Raw genomic sequence first — 18,475 nt, 5'->3', positions numbered from 1 at the left:
AATTCCCATACCACCGCCTCAGCGTCCTGCCACCTGGTCAGTTTACCATTGCTTCATCGAAAGAACGCTTGTCAATGTACTTCAGTCCTATATTTTGGGTTATTTTTCACTTGTTTCTTGAGCTCTGAAATTACATGCGTTGTTCAGCCATCTTGCTAAATTGGGAAGTCAGAAGTACTGTGCTTTTTAGCTTTTCACCAAAATTAGTTATATGTTATAAACCCAGGTGGCAGCACTACTCTAGCAGACAACAAATTTCACTACAAACAAAATAATTCTGACCACAACCGAACATTCTCCCCTCTGAAAATCGAGATTTTCACAATAGTGAAATGAAAAAACTTGGGCTAGAAAACCGAACAGGTCAGCTTGAAAGGTTTAGGTATAAATGTTGCGGTTTCGCTTTAAAATGTCCTCTACTCTCTCTAGCAAAGAGCAAAAGACATTTAAGAGCTGCTTCTCTCGCAGTTTCAGTCGTCTCAATCTTCTACAGCTTCCAACAGTCTCAAACGCTGTATAGGGCGTCTCCGGACTCCTCCTTTCGTCTTTACAGTCACGAAACGATCTAAGCCATCCCTTCCAGGAAAAACGTCTGTTGCTCATCATGCAAAAGAACAGCGTCTCCAACTTTGAGATTGGGTTGCATGTCGACCCATTTCTTTAAATGGTTCAGTTCCAACATGTACTCGTTGGTCCATCGGTTCCAAAACATCTTGGACAGTCGTTGCTGGTAAGCCCATCGTTTTCCCAAAGGTGTTATCTTTGTCTCTTGGTCGAGATCAGGCAAGCTCTGTTGGACTCGTCCTATTGTAAGATGTCCTGGTGTTAAAGGCCATATATCAAGGTTTTTTGCCATTTTCTGCTGTAAGACGATTTCAAAAGTGTACCTAACACTTTATACAATACAGAAAACCAAATGCAATTAGCTCCATCCATTTTGAAGATATAGCCAATTATGTGTTTGACAACTTGATTACCTAATCAGGCTAGCAACTGGCTTGTTAGAGCCAGGCGGCGGGTTCAGCAAAAGTTGTGATGTAGATCAGGTTATCTGTACATGTCATGCAATAAAAGCAGGAGGGCCTTAATTAATTATGCACACCTGGAAGAAATGTGTTTCATTCACTATGGTGTATTGTGTGGCTCCGAATTGTGTCAAGGATAGCACAAAGAACAATCGAATGACGGATGGGACCCATTTTCATGAATTTCCAAAGACAGTTGAACGAGAGAGGAGGAAGCTGTGGATTCGGAAGTGCAAACGTTTGGAGTGTTGGAAGCCTGGGCCTTCGGCCAAACTTTGCAGTGATCACTTTATCGATACGGATGATCACATGAAGCCGGAAATCTGCATCCAACTGAATATTAAATGCCACTTGTTAAAAACAGCTGTTCCAACCATGTCAATTGCATTTAATGCCTGAGGCTGCTGAGGTCGGTTGTTATACATAATGTGTAGGCCCTATTGGGGCCTGTGATACCGCATAGTGTCTTCTTGTGTTCCAGCCATAGCAAGGTGACAGCGACACAGGTCAGTGTCAGTGACAGTCACTGTCAATGACAGATTATTGTCATCTGACATCTAGGCCTATCTAACGTTGCACGGCATTATATCGTCACGTCAAGATGATTGTGCATAATACCGTCACTTTTCAATAGTAGTTCAGCGTCATGACATAACTGGCGATACAACACTGACGAGGCGAAACAATATTGTGCAACATTAGTCTGTTCAAAAATCATACATGTTATGCATCTGCAACCGTCTATCAATGTCTTCTTTGCTATATCGGCAGGTCTGCCATGCAAATTGATTAACCACAAATTCTAATCACTTTCGTCCGAATGATCACTCTCATTATGATCTAGTGATATTAATGGCTCGAACATGTACGGCTCAACGTTTAAATATCCTTCTGTATCGACCAAAACATCCTCAAATTCACTGCTCTCACTCTCTGAACTGTATGCGGAAGCCATCTTGCTTTGTTCTGACTGACCTGATCTGCGTCATCAAAAAATCCCTAGCGGCCACATGTGGAACTAATCTAAAGTTGTGTGTGGTGGGAAATTCAAATAGTTTAAAATTGAAAATTGAAATAACTAAATAATGACTTTATTATTATAATTTTTTTAATGTCTGGGATCTTGTTTTTTTAACCCTCAACATATTTCATGAGTATCAAGCATGTTTTCAAACCTTGATATATGGCCTTTAAATGCGCAAGGTCCTCCTTGTAGCTTGATACCACAGTTAACGGTCTAGAGTTGATCTGAGCCTCTACTTCAGCTGATGTGGTCTCCATTTCTACAAATGACAATCTTGATTTCCCGAGAATCCTCTTTAGTGTTGTTTTGACACTTCTAACCATTCTTTTGTAAAATCCTCCATGCCATGGAGCTCGCTCGGTGATGAAACACCATGTCATTCCCATGCGACCAAGTTGATCACAGAGATTCTCAACCGTTTTGAAAATTCTCAACAGAATACTTGCAGCTTTCTTAAATGTTTTAGCATTATCTGAATATATCTTATGGCACTGCCCTCTTCTACTGATCATTCTCCTCAGAGCCATTAAGAAATGTTCGTCGTCAAATCTTCCACCAGCTCCACATGTATAGCTCTGGTAACTAGTCCACCATTGATCTTGACATATAGAGGCCCAGCAAAATCCACTCCGATATTAGTAAATCCTGGGATTACAGTAACTCGATCTGCAGGCAATTGTGCTATCTTCTGCGTTAGTTTTATTGGCTCCCTACATATCTGGCAATGGTTTAAGATCCTCCTGACCTCTTGTCGTCCATGGACTAACCAATATCGCGTCCTCATACTGGCTAAGGTCTGAGCTGCACCGTTGTGATGATTGGTATTATGGTAATGCATAACAAGGTTGTCAACAAAATGGTTATGAGTTGGCGGAATAATGGGGTTCCTCGTCTCCTCTGGTAGTTTACTGTATTGTAACCGTCCTGCAACTCTGAAAACTTCCTTCTCGACATCCCAGTATGGATCCAACTTTCCCAACTTGCTATGTTTTGGGCCATTCCCACCCTTTTTCAAGCTCTGTATTTCTTCTTCGAAATTCTTTCGTTGAGCCCATTGGATCCATCTCAACACTTCTTCGTCTCTGTCTTCAACAGTAACATCGATACTCCCCTCGTCTAAACCTCCCCTCGTCTAAACCTGCCCTCTTCTCTCTGCGTCGATTCACCCAGCTTCTCACTAGTGTCATTATCCTGATAAACTTTTGAAAAGATGAGAACCTTTTCACAAAGTTTTCTTGATGGTCTGGCTCTTCAGGTTCAGCTTCAGTGACGTTGAAGATGTTGACCTTGTGTTTCGACTTCTTCTCAGCTTCTTCATTTCTCTCAGACTCCACAATGGATTGATCTGGCCTCTCTGTCTCATCACCTCTCAGGAATGCAGGCCCATCCCACCACAATTGGTTGACTCTACCAAAGCACTAGCCGATATTCCTCTCGAACAAAGATCTGCGGGATTTTGCTTTCCGGGGACATATCTCCAATGACTTGGTTCTACTAGTAGGGTGTTCAGGTCAAAATAAACCATTACATATATAATTATTATTGCAGGCTATTTTTCAAGTATCAGCTATTATAAGCATTATGGCTTGTACAGAATGGAAAAATTCCTGTTTAGTCAAAAGTTATAGGCATTTGAACTTCGCAAGATTGGGACATTTTGACCAAGGGCTCCAAAGGGAAAATGCCTTACAGGGTCAAAGGTCTAATGGTTTCCAACATGGCTGCCGGGGTGAGAAAATGATAAGTATTTTAGCTGTAGGAATCTTATTTATGAATATTTTTCAGCAAAATTTATAGAACGGAGTCATATTATGATGTCTGTCCTAACAAATCCAAAATGGCAGCCAAAATCCAAGATGGCCACCAAAACTATGCAACTTGGCAACCTTTTCTGCAGCTCTGACTCCCATTGCAAGCCAAAGGAGTAGTAAAACTTGATGATTACGGATCTTCGGGTTGGAATTCAATATGGCCACATTCCAAGATGGCCGCCAAGGACAAATATTGGAATATGGCTGCTAGTAATAAGGATGTTGGCAGATATCATTTCAGTTTCTTAAACTAAGACACTGGTATGATATGCAGCTCGAGGTCATTCAATCTTTATCCACTTTGAGGCCATGTTGAAACCAATATGGCCACCATATTGAAACCAAGATGGCCGTCAAACTCTGCCAACACCATTAATATTCTAACCAGGCTTGTAATAATCAAAATGATCGGATGAGAGTAAGGACGCCAATCGACTGTTTGAAATGTGGCTAATAACAGACACAGAAAGACTAGATGCGTTATAAATCAAGTTCATACATTATTATTCAACTCATTTGCCAATTACAGATGAAAGTAACGGATAATACATCTCAAGTACCATCGAATGTATTCGCTACTTGACAACCACAATCCCTCACTGTGCTGAATCTGCCTCAATTCTCTTCATCTAGCCAGATCTAAAAATAAAGAATAATACCTCAAAATAAAGAATAATATCTCAGTCGGTATTGGTACTTTCAATTATATCATTTATGTCAATGAGACATCTCCCCCAAGGCTTTATTGGTTCAGAGTAACAGATGGTGCTATAGTACACACAGTTATAGCCAAACATGGCCTGGTCACTCACAGAACACTGTCTCACTGTCACTAAAACCATGCAATGCTGAATGCATGAACCAGGAAATGAAAAGAAAAACATTGATATTTTCACCAAACTACCCAACAAAACCTTTACATACAGAGCATTCGAGTCTCAGGACTGTCAAGAACAACATTAGTCAACTGTCACGAGATAACAAGAATGAAAACATTGTCAAAATATACAATAAACCTACCCAAACTGACTGAAATCAGTTGATTTTCTAATGCTAATTTATTTGGAAAAGTGCCCAGATGTTACGAAAATTGGACATGCGCCACCATCGGCCAAGTTGGAACTACAAAATAAATTATAAATTCTTGATTCCGCTGGAGATGTCAAATTATTTTCATCAAAACAGAAGTTTATACTTACAATTACCACTAAATCCGTATAAATATCATTTCTATAAGATTTCAGAAGGATAGTTAGATGTTGTTTAGGAGTGACAAATCTTGAAAATGCCTAAAATCGGTAAATATTGACGGATTTTCATCCGGTTTTGGACGAACAGGAAGAGTTTCAGCAGTAGAGTTCATTTCCGGATAGATAATTTACATAGGTCACATGCCCTTTTGCGGAAAAGGCGCCAAAGATTTGACGAGCAAGTCACATCTGGCCAGCCCCGTGCCGTCCTCATTAGCATAACGTTATGGCGGACGTGATGATCGCCACAGCGACCGAAGTTGTGCGAAATTTCTAATTTCTCCCCAAATACTCGATGAATTGCATTGAAATTTGAGAGAATGAAAGATTAGATACCTGTTTACCTTGGGTCTTCCTGGTTTCTTCATACATCATCGATATGACACCGAAATTAACCGATCTTCAAGAGGTGTGAAAAGTTTTTTTCGTCATTTTTTGTGCGTGACGCAAAAAATGCGCCTACGGAACGTTGAAAGTCGCGTGACCTGAACACCCTACTACTAGCGCCTGAATCTCCGATACACGATTGGCTACGAAAGTCTGCCAGGTGTAAGCTGGCTGACGTATCCAGTTAAGTACCACTTGTGAATTGGTCCAAAAGATTTGGTTGTCTATTTTGAATTTCAACTCTTTTTCTACATAGTTGATCAAGCGTGCATTGATGAGGGCTGCCATCAATTCTAGTTCTGGTATAGTTCGCTTTTTCCCGACAGGTACAACTCTCGTCTTGGAACATAACAATGCTGTGTGAACTCTAGTTGATCCTGTGTCCGCTACATGCAAATATACCGCTGCACCATAAGCTGCTTCACTGGCATCTCCAAATCCATGCAGAGTATAGGTTGGTGCTGTGAAATCTTCAGCAATCAAATATCTCGGCACCTTAATCTCATCGAGTGTTGGGACTACGCTCTTCCATTTCAACCACTACCACTGCTGTTCTAGATCCTCTGGCACAGGATCATCCCATTCTTTCCCGGTTAACCATGTCGTCTGGAAAATCTGCTTGGCGATGACTGTAAAGGGTGTCACCATTCCCAGGGGATCGTAAACTCTGTGTAATTGTTTCAAGACAGTACGCTTAGTTTTACATCCGACGTCTTCCATCTTATCACAGAAAGAGAACATCAGAACATCATCATTTTGCTCATATTTCACTCCCTAAGTCTCGGTTGCAAACTCAGTACCAATCACTGTTTTGGTGTAATGGGCTGCCAAATCCCTCTCATCTAGTAACGACAATGCCTCCTTTTTGTTGGAAAGAAACTTTCTCAGTGGAAATCCACCTGTCCTCAGGACAGTTTTGAGATCTACTGCTAGCAATGCAGCTTCATTCACAGTTTCATCCACGATCAAAACGTCATCGAAGAAAATGTTTTCCTCTATTTCAGCTGCAGCTTTCGGAAACGCATCTCGTTGAGTCCTCACGTGATCAAGAACAGTTTGAATACTGGAAAATGGTGATGGACTTAAACCAAATGTGACTGTTGTCAGGCGATTAACATCTGGCTCCTTTTCTGTATTCAATTCTCTCCACAGGAATCGTTGCATGTCCCTATCTAGCTCTCTCATCTTGATGTTCAAAAACATTTTCTCCACGTCCGCCGTTAGCGCTACCTTGTGTCTTCGAAACCTCATAAGAACTCCTGGTAGATCAGGCTGAAGTGCTGGTCCCGGCAGTAGTGTGTCATTTAGCGAATTACCCTCATGACCTCTCATCGATCCATCGAACACAACGCAAACTTTGGCTGTAGCTCTATCCATCTTGACCACAGGATGATGGGGCAAATACCATACCTGTCGATCTTCTGGCTCTTGTTTTTCATTGACCTTCTCTGTTCTGCCATTTGCCAATAAATCTTCGATCTGTGACATGTACTGTTCAGCCAACACTGGATCTCTCTGAAGTCTCTTCTCAAGTCCTATCAAACTATTGACAGCTAGTGAATTGTTGCTCCTCATGTTCTGCTCAACAAAGTTCGGATGACGTAACAATCCCGTCTCATAACGATCACCTACTCTGCGTGTTTTCTCAGCATGCTGTTGTAGTGCGTACAACTCAAGATCTGTTTGGCCTTTTCTCTCATTTGGCATGATGCCAATGTGTTCCGTCTCCCAATGTTTAAACGCCATCTCGCTATCATCCTTGATGTGAAATGAAACATGATTAACACCGGAAACGTTCTCATTGTCCGACGCTGGCATTGGAATGGCTCCACCTAAAATCCATCCCACGTGACTCTTTTGAGCCACCGGAGTACCTCGCGGTCCCTTGATTCTCTTATCAAGTAAAATGTTCATGCTGTCTTCTATCCCCAGCATGACATCGATCAGACAGTTACCATGAGGATAAGTGTCTGCCAACTGCAGACTTTTCAAATGTGGCAAGTTAGAAATGTCTGCATCCACCATCCCTAGGTCTCCACTCGGTTTCTCCATGACGTAAGCCATCATTTCAAATACCTCTCCTTTCCAATTCGGAAAGGCCGATGACAAATGAAACTTCACTCGCTCTGTCTTGAGACTCATGACACCACCCCCCGCGAGGGTGAACTCAGCATCTACTTAAGGACTGTTTAATCCTAATGTTCTTGCCATTTTCTTACTAATGAAACTGACACCGCTCCCACTATCGAAGAGAACCCTGCCTTTGGTTATTGTGCATTTAGATTCTAGTTTAACAACACATGACGTCGGATTCAAACAGTTAAAACAGGATCTAGACCTTTTTACCCGTTCACACCTGTCCTGTACTGATGTGTCTTTCACTTTGGGACAATAGTATGACATATGATTGTCATCACAGAACACACATCGTAACCTGGACGAAGAAGATTGATCACCACGGTCACCACGGACAACTTTCGTCTTTGTAATGTTAAGGGCATGGCTGGACGCTCTTGGTTTCTCTTTGTAGGTTGTCTCCTTCTTGGCCTTGACTACTGGCAGTGGCTCGGCTCGTCTGGCTACTTGTAAGGCATCTTTCAGTTTTTCCAACAGCACATCAAACGTAATGGGAAAACTAGTTTTCACATTGGTTCTCTTCTCCTCTTTGATACGCTCCCCATCCCATCGCTTCACCAAACTCTTCGGTAACTTTGTCCTAACCAGCATCCAGCTGCACTCGACGACCTTGGAATCTTCGTTTGTTCTCTTTTGAATATAGTTCCAATTTGCAACAAATGGATCCAACTCCTTTACGGTAGTGGCTGTGACTGCTCTGGTATTTGTGATCTCGTTGATGGCATTCTCTACCCGTGAAAGCACGTCTCCATATCTGTTTTCCAAAATCTCAATGATGTCTCTGTAGCTGGGGTCCTTTAGGGATGTAACCAGTTTGGCAACCTCACCATCCAGTACAGAAATAACAAGATGGGCCTTCTCAACCTCGGAGTATCCAGGTTTCTCTACTTCCGATTCCACAAGCTCTTTCCATTGATCAAAAAGTTCACAATCCCCTTTGAATTTGGGAATCTGTATCATGCGCTTTTTATGGGTAAGGGTACCTAAAATCTTACCCAACTGGTCTTCTGTTATACCAGTATTTATGGATGCCATAGCCTTTGTAAAACACTCGGTGAACATCTCCGGCATAAAACTCTCCTTGCCAGTACTAGAACTCTTCTTATCCTCTCCATCTTTAAAGAGAGGGTTTGATAAATCTATATCCAAGCGCGTATTTTTTGCACTTACTCGCAAAAAAAGATTTTATGTAATGTGATTCTCTATCATCCGCTACTATTTTCGATCTATCCTCATTCCCAGGATCATAATCAACTTCATTTTGAACTTCAGTAAGTTCATTATAGATATCTTCTAGTCTAGCAAACGCCTTTATGGCTTGATGCATGCTCAGCTCAATCTCCTCTTCCTCAGCATCATCAAACTTTTGCTGCTCGATAGTTGCATGTAACTCAGTAACTATAGCCTTGCACTTAGTAAACCTCATGCGGCAAATCCGCCTCTTTTCTAATAATGAGGTTAAGTTGGACATTTTGAGGAAAGCCAACTCGATTTTCAGAAAGAACTCAAACTCCAACTCAACTCAAACTCATGAGTTGTACTCAAAATGCACTCATGTACTCAAAACTCAGAACTCAACTCAAATTCAGAGTAGAAACGGTACTCAAAACTCAAAACTCGTAACTCAAAAGCTTGTAACTAAAACTCAGAGTTGTACTCAAAGTCGTAACTCAAACACAGAGTTGTACTCAAAAGCTCGTAACTCAAACTCAGAGTTGTACTCCAAACTCGTAACTCAAACACAGAGTTGCACTCAAAACTCGTAACTCAAACTCAGAGTTGTACTCAAAAGCTCGTAACTCATGTTGTAACACTTGAAAGACTTATGGATATTAAGAAATTCTGACTCGGATCATAAAATGACAAAGCATGTTTGCACTCTACTCAAGCAAATGTATGAAATGAATCAACACCACTCAAACATGTCAAAAGCAAGTAACCCTGTGTACATAAATATACACAATGAGAATGCAAAGACAAATGCAAAATGTATGAAATCGAATCAACACAATTCAAAACATGTCAAAAGCATGTAACCCGGTGTACATAAATGTATGCAAATGTAAACACAAAGGCTCAAATGTCAACACAATACAAAGAACAATATAGCATGAAATAATTCACATCAATATTCACGACAAAATATTCTCGAAAATCGAAGATCGAAAATTAAATTCATTCTAAGACAATCAGTAGTGTTCACAAAATTGTAGCTCAAAATACTCAAAAAGAAAACACAGAACCGGCGATTAGATCCGGTCGGAGAGACCAAAAATGTTCCGTAGCTCGCTCAACTCGCAACTCAAAAATAAAAAAGAACTACTGATTAAACTAGAACTGGCAAAGCCTGATCGACGGTTTTCGTTTGGGGAAACTGGTATTGGCACCTGGAGGTCACATGATGTAACATGTCAGAGGAGAATGGAGAGATTGATGTTCACACCAGAACCCAGTGGGCTATTGCTCAATAAATTTGGCTTTCGGAGCTCAGTGCGACACAGACCAGTATGTTTTGTGCGCCTTCTTATTTCTGCATCCTCCATGATGAAACCAATCCCATTTCAATCGGATGTAGCATATAGGAGAAAAAGCGATCTACGTAGTGTTGTAAACACGTGCGTTTTGTCTGCATGTCAAAATATGAAATGTCATTTAAAGGGGCACTGTATTCAATCGCGAATCGGTTTCAGCACGACCACCGTAGAGGGAGGTGCCCATCGGTAAAACGATGGAACTACAGGAAACGTATCTAAAATACCCAGCAATGCAGTTTGTTCAGTGATGTATTGCCGTCAAAGCTTCCACACAGCTTCTTCAAACATTCTAATGGGATATTATGCTTTCCTGAAGGAAGTTTAATATACTTAATACAGGTAACAATGGCAATTTAGATAACGTGTTTCTTAGTTTCATTCCTAGCCGATAGGCGCCTCCCTCTATGGTGGTCGTGCTGAAACCGATTCGCGATTGAATGCAGTGCCCCTTTAAACCGTCATTTTGTTGTGCTTGAGGTCAATTAACAGGATTTCGAATGAGCAGAGTGAATTCTGACTGTGCTAAGAGTAAAAAGTTGGCCAAAGAACAGTTGGGATGATGCGTCTATTGTATTACGTCTAAAAAGGCAACTGTCACATACCCACAGTATTTATGTATAATTATCTCATGAATAAAACCATGAATCTCTTGATGCTTTCGATTTGACTTGTTGACTTTTTATTTTGAAGAAGATGTTCTTGGTGCATTCATCAATTCTGGTTTAATACAGTAGGTTTGACTGTATGATCCCGCACAGTGCAGTACAATGCACGCAGCACGCACACACACACACACACACGACCACGTGCACGAGTGACGAAGACGCTGTCCGACGCTGCCCGGCCACGCGACATCGTTGGACAGCCTGCGGTTTACCTACCTAACCTAGGGTAAGCGCTAAAAAAGCGACGAAGTTAACTTTGCTGGTCAATACTACAAAAGTAAAATCAGTAGCCTGTGCCTCTTTGCACCTCCACAATTGCTGATTTCTTTCGAGAAAAAACTTAATTACCTACCGACCCAGTCGAAATTGAATGTCGAATGCAAAATGGCGAATTGTTAATGACAGCCTACTAAATTGCGACAGTAACCGACAACATGGCTCTCGATTCAAATCACTATCTAAACTATCAATAAATGCCACAAAATTTATACAATTTATTCTAAAATACCTTGGTACCGTAAAGTCAACTTTTAAATGGAAAATGCATAAGCCTCGTTCTGAGAGCGGAGTGTTTTGGACACGCAACCAAGATGCTCTACCAAAGTTCCCTCGGGTTGCACTAAAATGTGGAACCATGCACACGTCACGTCAATGGAATTTCAGCTCACTTCAGAAGTTTGAGGCTCTCAAAACACTGCTTCAAACACAAATCAGTCAAGGAAGCATCAACCACCCTAAGTTTTTTAATGAACACTACACATATTTGCCGAGAAAAACGCTCCAAATAGCCCATTTGCGCGGATTTTAGCATCACTTGAGCGAGCCGATGCGGACTTCCTATGCGCGCTGTACAAAATGTACATGTCTCATTTTCTGTAACGTTGCCGTAACATAATGTAAACAATGGCGCTACCGGCGCTCCGGCCGGGCCGGCGATGGATGGAATTTGCCAAATTTGCACATATTCAAGTTATTTTCGTGCCCTATCTTTTTAAGTGTGAGGTATTTTAGAATAGAAATTGAACCCTCGGCTTCGGACCTTGGTTGAGTTACCAAGACACTCTCTGCATCAGTTGAAAGTAGTTTCGTTCAAATCGGAGTGCGCATTATGGAGAAAAAGCCATTATTAGATTTTCACTTAGCGCCCCCTAGCGGCCGACCCCCTCAATGAATTTCGTAATTAGGGCAAGAAGGATCAACTTCAGACTTGGGCCTATCATATGAAATAAGTTCCACATCTACAGCTATCACCATCTCTGAGATTTGCTCTGCACAAAAATCCGTAGAAAAAAGAAAGAAAGAAAGAAAGAAAGAAAAAACACAAGCAAAGCAATAGGTTTTCGTTTTTTGAGAAAAACGAAAACCTAACAAAAGTGTATTTAATTTCCCTTCTCAGAAAATAGCCAATAATACTATTTACAACAAACAATCAAAATACAGTCCAGAGTCAATGTCGTCTGAAAATGTTCACTTGAACGACGACCAAATAAACCAATTCCTCAGTCTCAAAAACAACACTTCAACACTATCGTCGTGATTAATTGCAATATTATATCATGATATACGGTACAGGTACAGAAGTATAGAACGTTGTGCACTAGAATAATATACGTCAGAATATATATTCGTCAGGAGATCCCACCATTGGTTCCTCAGTAAAAGAAGTAGTATAGGCTGTAGTGTACAGTATGCACCGTTTCCTCGGTGCAGGAAGTAGTATGGGCCGTAGTATACAGTATGCACCGTTGTGCAATATCATATGCACTGCTATGCATTGCGTGTACATGTATGCACTGACTATTGTGCATTGCATGTAGTCTCTGCTCTCACTCTCAGTCACATGTGACTCAATGAACTCGAATGCTGCTCAACAAGGGATTAAATTCCCATACCACTGCCTCAGCCTCCTGCCACCTGGTCAGTTTACCATTGCTTCATCGAAAGAACGCTTGTCAACGTAATTCAGTCCCATATTCTGGGTCATTTTTCACTTGTTTCTTGAGCTCTGAAATTACATGCGTTGTTCAGCCATCTTGCTAAATTGGGAAGTCAGAACTACTGTGCTTTTTAGCTTTTCACCAAAATTAGTTATATGTTATAAACCCAGGTGGCAGCACTACTCTAGTAGACAACAAATTTCACTACAAACAAAATAATTCTAACCACAACCGAACAGTATCAAACTAAAGGTATTGAAAGAGCAGTTTTGCGCTGGCCTGCCTAAACACAGTTGGAGCAAAGGCACTGAACGTATTGAAGAGTGGGTGTGACAAAAGAACCCCTCAACTACTTCATTCACTGCAGTTCAAATAAAACCTTCACAACTGTCATCCACCCTAGAGGCCAAGTTCATAAAGGGCGTGTAAGGGTTAGACGTGTGTAACTTCTCCCTGATTACTTATAGGGCCCATTCATATTCTGTGAAGATTTACATGAAGGACCTGAATCTGTCTATTCTGTAGTTAAACACTGTTTTAAGCTGAACACCCTTCATGAATTCGGCCCCATTTGTCTAAGCTTGATTCCATCTAGTCTGTCCACATCTCCCTATCTACCATAAACCTACATTCTGGTACTCGCATATACTACTTGCTACATTTTCTTGTCATTCATCTCATTCCTTGCTATTTAATTCCGCCAGCATAGCTATTCAGGCCGCCAGCCTCTAGTTTAGACTTTGAGTCATGTTGCCATTCGATCCAAACTCATCTGATTTAATCATGACATAAAATATCATAGTTTTGCTCTCTCATGTCTCTGTCAAACAACCTCAACTGAAGAGGTTTCGTTTTTAGCTCACCTCTTAGCAGAGGTGAGCTTATCCCATACCGTGGCGTCCGTCGTCCGTCGTCGTCGTCGTCGTCCGTCGTCGTCCGTCGTCCGTTAGCAGGGCACGTTTCGTAACTGTTAGAGCTATTGAGTTGAAACTTGGTACACATGTACCCTTATGTAATGACACCTGGGAGACCATGTTTCGGTCCGATTCGTTTCATGGTTTGGCCACCAGGAGGCCAAACGTTAAAAGTGAAAATATGCAATATCTCCCTTAATAGTAGTCGGGAAATTTTGAAAAAAATATGGTAGGTACTTCTAGCAAAGGTGCATCATATATCCTCCGGGTTTTTGATTTGACCTCCTTTTCAAGGTCACAGAGGTCAAATGGTGTAAATTGGCCGTTAGGATGTAACGATGGCACGTTTCTAAACTGCAATGACTATTGATACCAAATTTAGTACACATTTACCCCTTAGTCAGGTGATCTCAGGGACCGAAGTTTGGTCCAATATGATTCACCACTTAACCACCAGGGGGCAAAATCCAAAAACCTTAAAAATGTGATTATTCCTTAACTTCTTGCCCGATTGCCACCAATTTGATATCATGGGTACATCTAACCACCATACAGTATATGTCACACAGGTTTTTAATTTGACCTTCTTGTCAAGGTCACAGAGGTCAAATGGCGTAAATTCGCCGTCAGGCCGTAACTATGGCACGTTTCTTAACTGCAATGACTATTGATCACAAATTAGGTACACATGTACCCCTTAGTCAGGTGATCTCAGGTACCGAAGTTTGGTGCGATCTGATTTGCCGTTTGGCCTCCAGGGAGGGGGCCAAATCCTAAATTCTTCAAAATGCCATTATTCCTAGTAATGACTTGCCCGATTGGCACCAATTTTATATCATAGGTACATCTAATTCTAACAACCATTCAATGTGTCACCTGGGTCTTCTTTGATTTGACCTACTTTTCAAGGTCACAGAGGTCGAATGTACTGTAAATTGGCCATTTTGGGGAAATTGTAATTGCTTGGACCTACATCAAACCTAACACTACATGACACAAGACCATGCTCTTTATCCATCTTTCCTCCACATGAGGTGAGCACAATGGCCCTGGCCATTTCATTTGATGGAGTTGCTGTTCATAATGATATCATTGAATGCCAGCTGCTCTGTTTTGGCTAAAGTTACATTTATCATGGTATTGTTGTATAATAGTTATCTGGTCTACATCTTACAAATTTGCGTAACCTCTCTTATGTGTATTTACCAACTTTGCACTTAGTGATCTTCCGCCTTTTCTTGTTATTCTTGAACCTTTGTCATTGAGGCCATTGAGGTCGTTTCTATGACAACGCACGTGCACCATCCATTCAATTATAATTTAATCAATTAATAGTTTGCCTTGTGATTGGCCAGGGACCACTTTCTTTCATAATCCACCAATCACAGAGTAGCTTGGTCACGTGGCGACGCCCCACTTTTGAGGTGCGGGGCTGCTAAAAATCACTCGCCTGGGACACAAGCGGATGGTAACAACTCGTTGATTTTCTTTGCTATCCTTCAGAGTTCCCCAAGTCAGGGGTTCGCTTTCTTGAACCTTTAGCCATGTCCTAAATCAAGTACTGGAACATTGATCCTCTGTATGCCAGCTGGCATACCCTAGACGATGTAACACGTAATGGAGAAATAAACGTATAAAAGACATATCTGTGTTCTGGTTCAACTGCTGATCATCACGTGGATGTTCTAACAATCTTTCGCAAGGAGACACTCACTCGATGGAATATAACATGGCGACTTCGCCCAGTTCTTGAGATTCTTATTCTCGGAAATTCAAAGGACCGTGGGTCTATCATCATCCTCGGACTTGTGTCAATTTCTGAATGTACATTCCATCTGTACATCGACATCGTGTACGACTCGATCTGTACATCGTCACTGCGCTCGTGCATTTCATCATTCGTTGGAAAGTTTTTCACCGTGAGTGAGAACGTTCGATCATCATGACCATGTGATCATCGCTGGATGTGTCAGTCCGTTTGAATTCTTGGAGCCATTGTCAATTTTGGCTTCTGTTAATAACGATTTGACGTTTTTGAATATCGTCATCAAGACATCTCGTGGTTCAAACCACTTTTGTCGCACTTTTGCATTGCACTGTCCTGCTGCGTTGCACGCCAACCTGTGTACCAGACCCATGCCGTTCCTGATGAGTGATGCGATGTCCACTGCCCTGCTGCGATGTGTGTGATGTCATGCCTGTTTGCTGCCTCATAATCTGACATTGACATTCTTATATCCATTGACATTCGGTTGATTGGCCTGTTGAGATTTGCATCAGCTATTGGTTTTGAGAATTGCATGTTTTCTATTGTCTACCTGTAATTGTCACTGCCGATCCCTGTTGTGTTAAGTTCGGTCCGTCCCACCCTGAACTTTATCATACAATTTAAGTGACATTCCTTTATTCAACCTGAGGAGATTCATCATCTGCTGCACTGATATCCTTGTTGCATCTAAAAGAATCCTTTTGAGCATTCTAATACCATCTTAGCTTTCATCATAATTATTCTATAAACAAATTAATTCACTTTTTGGCACCATAGTGTGGCTTGGTCAGACTCAGCACTTCGTAAATTGGCATTTCACTGTTCACCTTTTGAGACACCATATTTATATTATTGCATGCCATGATCTTGACCTCCCTTTTCAGCAACTAGAAGAAGACCCTTGATGATCGCCACCCCATACCCTCATTAATCTGTTTCATTTCAGACAATCATAACTTTTACTTCCCAAATTAAAATGGCTTTTCCTTCCAAGTAAATTAATCCACTCTATTTCAGCCCCTAGCTCTACTGATAGGCCTAACTTAGTTAGCTATCCTATATTCACATTGTTAGCCTGTTAGCTTGCTTTTAAATAGCCTCCAAGTAAAGTTATTAACATCAGACCCCCCCTTTAAATAATAAATAAGTTGAGGCATTTATTTTCTACAAAATTAATTTATCAGGTCACTGTCGTCCCATCTGACTTGTGATTTAACACCATCACATTACTAGTACTTTCAAAGTTAAAACATAAATTAGTCTCAAGCAATCACCCCACCAATCTTGATAGCCATTTACCTCAACAGTAGCTAGCTAGTGATTATTGATTATATTACCATATTAACCATACAGTAACAATGGCTGCGGAACCAGCACCAGCCCCTAGGTTGTGGCCCACTGATTTCCTCCCTAAACCATTCTCAGGCGAGGTCATCGAGTATGACATCTGTCATGCCCATTTTCTCTCCTTTTTCGATTACTTGCTTGCCCATGATCTCGATGATCCAGGCAACGATATAGCTGCTCTCGCTAACATCCATACTCTATTTAGGACAACCCTTGTGGGCAAAGCCCGTCTCTGGGTAGAGGGCAAGGTCTTCAATAACATTCAAAATCTCAGGGACGAGTTTTTGCAACGTTTCAGTCCAAGCCATTCCAATTTTGGGAATGTCAAATACTTCAACAGTCTTCATCACACCCCTGGTGACTCTGCAGAGCAGACTCTCAATAAGATCCGATTGGCTGCTCAGCGTATTAACTACGGCAACCAACAGATTCGGGATAAATTCCTTCAATCTCTCCCTGATAAGTGTCAGGCGGCCGTCATCATGTCCGCCCCACCAGATGCCACTGCACAAGTTTTAGCGCAGCGAGCACAACAGTATTTTGACTTCTCTCCGGAGGACGTCGTGTCTTGTTCTGGTTCTGCAAAGCAAGTGACCTTTGACCAGGTCCATTTATCTCAGATATTAGAGCCCACTTTGGCTCAGACAAATGTCTTGTCAGAGCTTTCACAACAGGTTGCTCAAATTCAGAGTGATTTGAATTCACTCAGACTTAACTCTGTGTCCAATGACCAGTCAGTTAATTATCATTCACAGTCTCAGGACTGACGGTCTAGTTCCCCATACCCCCCGTCTCCTGGCGAACATGTGTCTCGCCAATCTCATCGTCATAGATCTGGTAGTGGTGATCGAGATCACTATAAAAACCGGAGCAATAGTCGCTCCCGTGGTTATAGCCGTTCTCCATATCGTGGTCATCAGTCAAACTCTCGGTATCGGTCCAATCAGTCGCCTCGGCGAAGTCACTTCAAGTGCCATTTCTGTGGCAAGCCCGGCCATAAATGGCGTGACTGCTATACATATAACAACATGAAGCGTCAGGGAATAAATCCCTCATATTTTCCGCATCGACCCGCTTCAGGTCCCCAAGTTTCACCACCTGGGCAGTTTTATGACTCTGCCCAACCTTATCCATTTCCACCAAGTCAGTCATATCAACCCAGTCAGCGTCAGGATTTTCACTAGAGGGACGTTCTGCCAATACTGGCCGACACCAGGACGCGCCCTCTAGCGGATCTTCTTGCTCTCATCGTTGTAATCAATCTGTATATAACTCTGCCAAATCTCATTCTCAACCTTCTGTGCATTCTGATCTCAATCCTGAATCTCAGTATTTGGGTGATGAGCCTGCTGATATTCAATTGAACAGTAGGAATTATTGTAAAGGTTGTTTGCCTACTGGTCAAGGTCTAGTCTGTCTATTTGATTCCGGTGCTACTCAGAGCTTGATAGGTCAGGAGACAGTCAGTGACTCTCCATATTTGTCAAAATTGTCTAGGATTGATATCACCCCTATTCGCTTTCGCATTGGCAATGGTGAATTTTTGTATGCCAAACAAGCCATAAAACCTGAAGTCAAATTTCAGGGTCACCCTTTCAAGCTGTTCACCATCATCGCTGAGAACTTTTCAGGTCCAGACATACTCTTGGGTACTTCTACTCTCAAGGAATTGAAAGG

General features: G+C 41.7%; 2 protein-coding genes across 2 annotated transcripts in view; one reads left to right on the top strand and one right to left on the bottom strand.

Moving 5' to 3' along the window:
• The window catches only part of LOC135494968 (diacylglycerol kinase delta-like), a 782,762-nt gene that overhangs the window by 22,038 nt on the left and 742,249 nt on the right, over window positions 1–18,475 (top strand). The gene's annotated exons all lie outside the window — the stretch shown is intronic.
• LOC135494288 (uncharacterized) lies at window positions 6,272–7,561 on the bottom strand. Its single transcript, XM_064782200.1, has one exon. The coding sequence runs from the start codon at window positions 7,559–7,561 to the stop codon at window positions 6,272–6,274; it is 1,290 nt and encodes a 429-aa protein (XP_064638270.1).

Source organism: Lineus longissimus, chromosome 10, assembly GCF_910592395.1.
Source record: "Lineus longissimus chromosome 10, tnLinLong1.2, whole genome shotgun sequence".
NCBI lineage: Eukaryota > Metazoa > Nemertea > Pilidiophora > Heteronemertea > Lineidae > Lineus > Lineus longissimus.
This window is presented reverse-complemented; position numbering and strand designations above follow the sequence as displayed.

Bases quoted from the DNA above. Each gene is read 5' to 3' on its own strand.
- LOC135494288 (XM_064782200.1), bottom strand. From the start codon at position 7,561: ATGGCTTACGTCATGGAGAAACCGAGTGGAGACCTAGGGATGGTGGAT.